We start from the raw sequence: 8,742 nt of genomic DNA on the forward strand, positions 1-8,742 counted from the left end.
GATTATACTCAAGCATTGGAAGTTATATTCAACTACCAAGTTATACCTCCAGCCCCAGGGAGTTCATTTTTACCTGCATTAGTCCTCCTTGTAGTCTACTATTTGAATCTCCTGGATGATTTCACTCAATTTTCATTTCTTTTTTTAAATTTTGTGCTAGTACTGGGGTTTGAACTCAGGGTCTGGGTACTGTCTCTTAGGTTTTTCACTCAAGGCTAGCACTCTACCACTTGAGCCACAACTCCACTTCCAGCTTTTTGGTAGTTAAAGATAAAAGTCTCGTGAACTTTCCTGCCTGGGCTGTCTTTGAACTGAGGTTTTCAGATCTCAACCTCTTAAGTAGCTAGGATTACAGGCATTGGTGCCTGTTTTATTTACCCATGAAATAGATGGGTAATAACCCCCATCTTAGTTATGAGATTATGAGTTATGGTTATGAGATTAAATTAAAATTAATCTATAATTCACAATAGAATACCTAGAACTGAGAAAGTAATGGATAATTAATATTTGTGGAAATGGCAAAGAAAAATCAATGGAATCAGAGACTTTCTGCAGCCCTGAAAACTAGAGTTTTGCTAAAAGGACCCTAAGAAGTGTGTGGAGGATCAGGGGTCTTCACTTGTTGGCTGTGAGCCTTCCTTAGGAAGAGTTCTCTGAAGGGTTGTGTTTGCCATTCTCAGCTACTAGACAGATAACTCCTGGAATCAGAGAACATGTCCCTCCTTGGACCCACATTGCCTCTCCTTAGGATTTAAAACAAAAAGTTTGCAAAGAGCCAGTGGCTCACACCTGTAATCCTACCTACTCAGGAGGCTGAGACCAGAGGATTGTGGTTTGAAGCCAGCATGGACAGAAAAGTATTCAAGACTCCCATCTCTAATTAACCAGCAAAATGCCAGATTCAATGGCTCAAGTAGCTTGAAAAGAAAGCCAAGGGGGGGATGAGGCCCTGTGTGTTTGTCTCAAGTGTCAGCACAAAAAAAATAAACAGATAAATAAATAAAAATATAATGCCTGTTCTCTCATCTCAGATTTCCAGAACAATGTGCAGGTCAAAGTCATCCAGAGTCCTGCAGACTTGATTCGATTGATAGAGGAGCTGAAAGATGGAGCGAAGAAGGTATGAGCCCTGCTCAAGGGAGAGGTGCAACCTGCTTCCTGGCTGGGGGCATTTGAAAAGCCACCCCTATCTGGACCCAATACCTACCTGGGGCCCAATAAAGCTGAATCCATTCCTCCTGGATCCCCCAGTACCACAGTCTGCTACTGTCTGCCTCCTCCCACAGCAGGTATCACTATTGAAACTCCAAAACAGTCTTTGTTTCCCCAATCCCTGTCCACCCAGGGGAAGCCAAATTCAGGCCAGGAGCAGCCTGGAGATAATGCTGCGGAAGCGCCTCCGAGGGAAGCAGAGGGAAAGGAAAAGGGTGAGCACCATGCTGCGCTAGAAGAAGAGGACAATGATGAGGACGAAGCAGAAGATGAGGATGAACGGCAGTTACTAGGAGAATTTGAGAAGGAACTGGAAGGGATGTTGCTCCCATCAGACCGAGAACGGCTTCGTGCTGAGGTGAAGGCTGGCATGGAGCGGGAACTGGAGAACATTATCCAGGAGGTGAGGCCAGCTTGTACTCCTGAGGCTCCCACAGCTGCCCCCCTCTGGTTCTGATTCTGTGGAGCTAGACAGGCTGAGGGGCTGAAACAGAACCAAAGGGCAGTACCCAGCACAGCTCAGCACAAGACACACCATCCCAACGTGGGGTTGTTTATTTAAAGAGGGATAACTGGGCACTGGCGTCTCACGTCTATAATCCTAGCTACTCAAGAGGCAGAGATCTGAGGATCATAGTTTGAAGCCATCCCAAACAGTAAAGTCTGTGAGACTCTTTATCTCCGATTTAAACACCAAAAAGCTAGAAGTGAAGGTGTGATTCAAGTGGTAGATTGCCAGCCTTGAGCCAAAAAACTAAGAGACCATGCCTAGACCCTGAGTTCCAGCTCTAGTACACACATACACACACACACACACACACACACACACACACACACACACACACACGGGGGGGGGGGCAGAAGGGATGAGAGACATAAGTGAGACCCAGACCTTTGACTCTTGACTCTTCACCCCTCTTGGGATTTCCAGACAGAGAAAGAGCTGGACCCAGATGGGCTAAAGAAGGAGTCGGAACATGAAAGGGCAATGTTGGCTCTGACCTCCACGCTCAACAAGCTCATCAAAAAGCTGGAGGAGAAACAGAGTCCCGAGCTGGTGAAGAAGTACAGGAAAAGGAAGCTTTTCCCCAGAAAGTCTCCCCCATCCCCCCACCCCACAGGTGAGAGTGAACACACAAGAAGGAGCAGCCGTGTCTGTTGGCTTTCCCTCCTAGCTGGTGATGTTTCCTCCAGGGACCACGGTGTCTTCTGGAACACTGTTCTCACTGGTACCTCCTTCTCACCACTGGTGACCCTCCCCTCAAATGTGGTTACCTCCTAGTCAGCTTTATAGAAAGCAGCTTTTAGGGATTGGGAATCCCCCCCCCCAGGGCTATTTGGATATTTATTACATCATTCTCAGGCCATACAAAAATTATCAATACAGGCAGATGGCTGTGAGCAGCCAACGAAAAGTATACATGTCTGTCCTGTCATGTACCAAATGATTTCTTGGACCATGTGGCCTGAAATTCAGACCTTCCCCACCTGGAGAGAGCCTGTCTTCATTGCTGGTTTGCTCCTTTATGCCCAGCACCTGGCACTCTGCCTGGTGCATGGATAGTAACTGAATGACTGTGAGCCTAAATGCTGAAAACCACACCTTTTGAGAGGAATGCAGCCTGCTAGTAAGGCTTGCACCCTGGTTGCTGGTGATCCCCCAGTTTTGAATAGGTAAATCCCTGCTCCATATAACTGCTAGCCTATATACAGTTTTGGTTGTTTTTTGTTTTTGTTTTTTGGGGGTAGGGTGGTTGTTTTGGGGGTGGTTTTTTTTTTTTTTTTTTTTTGCCAGTCCTGGGGCTTGAACTCAGGGCCTGGGCACTGTCCCTAAGCTTCTTTTGCCAAGGCTAGCACTACCACTTGAGCCACAGCACCACGTCTGGCCTTTTCTGTTTATATGGTACTGAGGAATTGAATCCAGGGCTTTATGCATGCTAGGTAAGCGCTCTACCACTAAGCCATATTCCCAAGCCCCTGGACACACTCTTAATGATTCCTTCTTGTACCTCCTTGTATTCAATCCACAGGATTCTTTCTACATGTATGAAGATCAGACATTCCAAATGGAACATTCTAGTATCAAATCTTTCATCCCACTCTTTCTGTAAACATCAAAAGATATTTAAATTCCCAGCATGCAGAGAGCCAAACCATAGTTTTCCAACTTGCTCCTCCTTTGCTAAGTGTAGATGGTCTGATTTTTGCTTCTGGAAAACATGGCTGTTTTCTTAAAGCTGATGGGCAGAACTATGGGGTGGGATGGGAAGAAGGAAAGCTGTTGCTGAGGGGAGAACACTATTTTTGTTTTGAGTCCTGGCCCACCTTTGTGTTGAGATGAAAGAGCCATCAAACCCAACTGATGGCTCTGGAAAAGGTGACCACCACAGCCCTGAGCCCTGGAGTCACAGCTCTGCTTTGTGTCTCCCTGTGTGTCTCCCTCTCTAAGAGGAGGATCCTGAGCACAGAGTCCGGGTCCGGGTCACCAAGCTCCATCACGGAGGCCCCAATCAGGATCTGACTGTCCTCGAGATGAAACGGGAAAACCCACAGCTGAAACAAATCGAGGGGCTGGTGAAGGAACTGCTGGAGAGGGAGGGACTCACGGCCGAAGGTGGGCCCTGGAGGGCGGGCTGCTTAGCGCTGTCAGAGGGCTTTGCTGCTGAAGTGGAGGGCTGGGTCAAGGTGGACTGAAAACCTTGGCTGGGGATCCGGGAGGCAGGGAATCCCCAGAGACACCCTGTCGTTCCTATCTCACCACCTATACTGCTCCTTCCCAGGGAAAATTGAGATCAAAATCATCCGCCCCGGAGCTGAAGGGACTGAAGAGGACGCACGCTGGCTGACCGATGAGGACACAAAAAACCTCAAGGAGATCTTCTTCAATATCTTGGTGAGGCATCCTATGCCCAAGTCCTGAACCTGCAGTCCCCTCTTCCCCTTACTCCCAGCATGCTGTGCTGCTGCGGGTGAGGCCCAGTCACACAGGCTGTCCTGCTTGCCACATGTTGAGCTTCAGACTCCTATCTGGAAAGCCAAGGCTTGTATTCTGGCTGCCACTCAGGCATTGCCCCTCAGGTGACTCTTCAGTCCCTGCCTTCCCACTGCCAGTCCCAGAGACTCCCTGGATCCTGCGGCACCCAATGCTTCCCCAGGATTCCAGTCAGCACCTCCAGCTCAACCCTGCCTTCCCATCAGATTCAGGGAGCAGAAGAGGCCCACAAAGAGCGCCAGCGACAGAAAGATCTGGAGAGCAATTATCGCAGGGTTTGGAGTTCCCCAGGCAGAGAGGACACAGGGGACCTGGATGAGTTTGACTTCTGAGACCATCACCGCAAGACCTCCAAGGAGTCCACAATCTTCCTGACTGGCCCCACCTTCTCCTCACCTCCCCTGGGATCCTAGAAGCAAAATGATGGCTGCTAAGCTGTGGACTCCTGGGGCCCAGTCATGGGGTGGGCGTGGGGGTGCTGAGGACTGTTGCATCTGCCAACAGCCACCCTCATACCACACTGGATCTGGGGAGCTGCTTGCTCCGACTCTCCTACATGCCCTTCCTTTGCTCCTTGGCCTTCCCTGGTATCTTCCCCTCTCTTTCTTCTTCTACCTAGATCTCCTGATCTTACCTAGATGAGTAAGATCTTGAATGGGGCAGGGCCGATTAGCAGGACCCAGTAAAGCAGACTGCCCACCCATGCCCTGTTGCTGTGTAGCATCACTGTCCCCTCCCCTAGATTTCCATCTCCTTTCCTGCTCCTACTGTCCCCTACAATCCCTGTTTCTGCGTCAGAGAGCCTTTAGCTCTTTCATTGAGGAAATGGGAGAGCGCTGTACATCACCTCGGACACAGTCCAACAAGAGAGTGTGATGAGGAACCACCCACCACGTTCTTCAACAATCAGGTTTCTAAATAAAGAACTGGACCATCAACCCATTGACCTTTTTGGGAATAGGTGGGTGAGGAGACACTCAAATAGGGAGGAGGCTTGTTGTTCTTTTCAGAGTGGAAGGCATATTCTCTGATCTAGTGATCCTGCCCACCTTCTAGATGTTATCTGAGGGTCTGGGGTATACAGGCAGAGACCATGCCAGCTGAGCAAAGCTAATGACATCCCTCTTTCCTTATTCTCCCCTCTCCCAACCCCAAGCTAGAAACAAGCTTCACACATGCTAGGTAAGAATTCTACCATTAAGCTATATCCTCAGCCCAGTTGTTTCCCTTCATTAGCATCAATCTCTTTCCTTTTCTTTTCCCTCTTTATTTTCTGAAAGCCAAACTGCAACCAAAGAGACCTCACATGTACACACACTCACTTAGCACCCTGCCCCAGGTATCCTCTGATCTTTTTCCCACTCCACTTGCATCCCATACACACATCCCATACCTACCATTCTTCAGAAAACACCTAAGCCCATAGCCAGAGAGGCCTATGCCCACACATGCCAGATTCAGTGTGCAAAGGATAGGTGGTCCTGGTGTGTCCCATCTTCTCCTTATTGCCAAGTACAGGTTGCAGTTCTCTTCGTTCCTGCTTTCTCTCCCAGGGCAGAGGCTCTCCTCCAGCCCTCCAGTTTGGAAGTATCTGGTCTCTAGCTCCAATGTCTTGCAAGAATAGGAAAAGTGCCTATGGCTCATGCCTATAATCCTAACTACTTAGATGGTTGAAATCTAGAGGACTGAGATTCAAAGCCACCCTGGGCAGCAAAGTCCTTGAGACTCTATTTCCAAAGTTACCAGCAAAAAAGTAGAGTACCAGCCAAGCACAACTGAGGCTCTGAGTTCAAATCTTGGTGCAAGGGGAGGTGACGGTAACAAGCAAGAGGATCTGCACCACTACCTGAGTGTAGGATCCATTGATGAAAGAACTCAGCAGAGACTGAACCTCTTCTTGCTCAATATGGACTAGAGTTTATCATTCATGTTACACCTAAGTTGTTTTGAAATATGAAAGGCAGATTTATAACCCTTGCTTCCCCAGCTCCATGTAAATACCTTGAGGGGAAGGATGTTTCAGCTGGGCAATGACTTAGAAACTGCCTTAAGAGTGGCTATAGGTAGAACTCTGGGTTCCAAGCCTCACCCCTCAATCTCCCATCAGCGGAGGCTTGGACAAGACATTTAACTTTTTTTTCTTTTTTTGTTGGTCATGGGGCTTGAACTTCTGGGCCTGGGCGCTGTCCCTCAGCTCTTCAATTCAAGGCTAGCGCTCTACCACTTGAGCCACAGCACCACTTCCAGGTTTTTCTGTTTATGTGGTGCTGAGGAATCGAACCCAGGGCCTCATGCATGCGAGGCAAGCATTCCATCATTGAGCCACCTTCCCAGCCCCAACACTGAACTTTTCAAATGCTATTTCTATATTGGTAAACTGACAAATAGCACTGGTTACCTCGTGGCCAGTGAGGATAGAATAAGGATCTGGCCTGCAGTAAGTGTGCACCAACTCAAACCAGCTTCTGAGCTGCACACTAAAGTATTTGGAAGCATCTTAGAAGAAATCCTGAAAGCTGACTGAAAGTTAAAGAAGCATCCTTTGGAAGGTTAAGAAGAGAAAGACTGGGCCAAATTATCACTGGTTTGATGGGGATCTAGTCTCAGCAGAAAACCGATCTGGAAACCTCACTGTGTTTCATAACTGTACTTTCCAGTAAAACAAATAAACAACAAACTCCTTTTTCTTTTGGCTCTTAGTAAATCTGTGGAAGTCAGTCTGCCCCAGCTGTGCTAAGGCAAACAAAGGGAGGTGTGTGGCAGATGGCAGCCAGGAGCAGGTGGGGAAAGGGCTGGAGGATGGCAATGTGAACCAAAGTGAGGACACCCACAGTGAGCTGTGGGCTTGGTATTAGCCTACAGTGGCAGCTTTTCTTTGCCTACCCAGGAACTCTCCTACAGTCCTTTTCTGCCTTAATCTGGGGACTTGATGTTCTCTTACCTATCACAAGACCAAAGACATAGCCCATTAAAAAATAAACAAGTGTGAGGCTGGGTGCTGGTGGCTCATGCCTGTAATCCTAGCTACTTAGGAGGCTGAAATCTGAGGATCACAGTTCAAAGCCAGCCAGCAAAGGAAAGTCTGTGAGATTCTTATCTCCAATTAACCACCAGAAAACCGGAAGTGGCTCTATGGCTCAAGTGGTAGAGAGCTCACCAAGAGCTGAGGGATAACACCCAGGCCCAGAGTTCAAGTCCCATGACCCAAAAACATAAAACAAGTGGTTGCTTGGTGGTGGGATTTGCTATGGGTTTTGGTGACACCTTATTTCTCAGTGGCTGAAAATTAGACCTTCTCACTGGCTCGTGGTTCCCTTTGCAGGTAATTTCATTCTCTCCAGGTCACTTTTCCCCTATACTCTCATGTTCCAAGCTTCTGATGGAGTGGGCATTTGCATGAGAAGGAAAGTTAAAATGAATTGAGGAAATCCAAGGTATTTGGGCTGAACGTGGCCAGGTCCACCAGTCAAGTCTTTGCCACTTCCCGTCTTCCTCACTTTACCCAGACTATACTTGAATCTGTACCTTGTCCTGCACCTGACTCCACCTCTTCCTGGGTCCTGTTGCTGTGTTGGGCAGTCACCCAGTCTACAACTCTGAAGAGCAGTAACCTGTGTGTGTCATACCTAGGCCTGGTGGTGTGACCACACCTTGTAATCAACCTGTACATCTGCAGTTGAACACCTTGGGGTTAGAAGGTTGGAAACAACTCTACCCAAAAATGGTTGGTGCCAGAGACTGATTCCTCAAAGTGGGCAACAACTCCTGGGACCCAACAGTCTATCAGTGCTTATGCTTTCAACTGCACCCAAGAAATATTGGGCCCAGTGCCAGTGAATCACACTTACAATGCTAGCTACTGAGGAAGCTGAGTTCAAGCCCCAGGATTGGCACACAAAAAAGAAACTTTTGGACTAGCTACCCTGCAGCTCAGGGTGACAACAGGTGGGGTAAATGCCTGAATTGGGTGTCATGAGCTTGTGGACATCAAGGAACTAGAGCTGACAGGAAAATCTTTTCCAGATCTTTCATCTATTCACTCCTGGACCTTCTGACCAGGCCATGAGAAGGATCCCTACCATCAGCTCTGCTCTGATCAGTACTGCAGGAGAGCAGACTGGCCTAGGATGCCCTTCTAGGGCTATGCCTCTGAGCAGATACTTTTCAGATTATAAATAGACACCACAGAGGACACCTGCCCATAATTTACTAGCTAATGACCAGAGGGACAGGTTTCAAAACCAGATCCATTCGTGTTTGTAAATCAGAGCAACCCCCAGGCCTGTTGGTTCCTCCACACACCATACCTGAACTTATTCCCAAAACTGGCTCACCTTATGAGTCTGTTTCTTTTCTTTCTTTTTTTTTTTTGAGGGGGGGGGAGTCCGGTCGTGGGGCCTGAACTCTGGACCTGAGTGCTGTCCCTTAGCTCTTCAGCTCAAGGCTAGCGCATGCAAGGCAAGCGCTCTACCACTGAGCCACCTTCCCAGCCCCAGTCTGTTTCTTTTCTACTCTCAGTTCCCACAGCTGGTCCC

The 8,742-nt window shown here is 48.3% G+C and overlaps 1 protein-coding gene across 2 annotated transcripts in view; it reads left to right on the forward strand.

Moving 5' to 3' along the window:
• The window catches only part of Os9 (OS9 endoplasmic reticulum lectin), a 22,447-nt gene extending 17,302 nt beyond the window's left edge, over positions 1-5,145 (forward strand). Inside the window, exons 10-15 of one of the 2 annotated variants that reach the window (XM_069987608.1) lie at positions 1,035-1,123; positions 1,349-1,618; positions 2,147-2,336; positions 3,665-3,829; positions 3,996-4,108; positions 4,414-5,145. In XM_069987608.1, the coding sequence (XP_069843709.1) occupies positions 1,035-1,123; positions 1,349-1,618; positions 2,147-2,336; positions 3,665-3,829; positions 3,996-4,108; positions 4,414-4,539 (953 nt within the window). In that variant the 3' untranslated portion in view covers positions 4,540-5,145. The remainder of the gene's footprint in view (positions 1-1,034; positions 1,124-1,348; positions 1,619-2,146; positions 2,337-3,664; positions 3,830-3,995; positions 4,109-4,413) is intronic. The other variant, XM_069987613.1, reaches the window with a different exon arrangement.
• Positions 5,146-8,742: the final 3,597 nt, after the last annotated feature.

The sequence above is a fragment of the Dipodomys merriami genome, unplaced genomic scaffold (genome assembly GCF_024711535.1).
Source record: "Dipodomys merriami isolate MVZ:Mamm:240054 unplaced genomic scaffold, mDipMer1.0.p SCAF_10, whole genome shotgun sequence".
Taxonomy (NCBI): Eukaryota; Metazoa; Chordata; class Mammalia; order Rodentia; family Heteromyidae; genus Dipodomys; species Dipodomys merriami.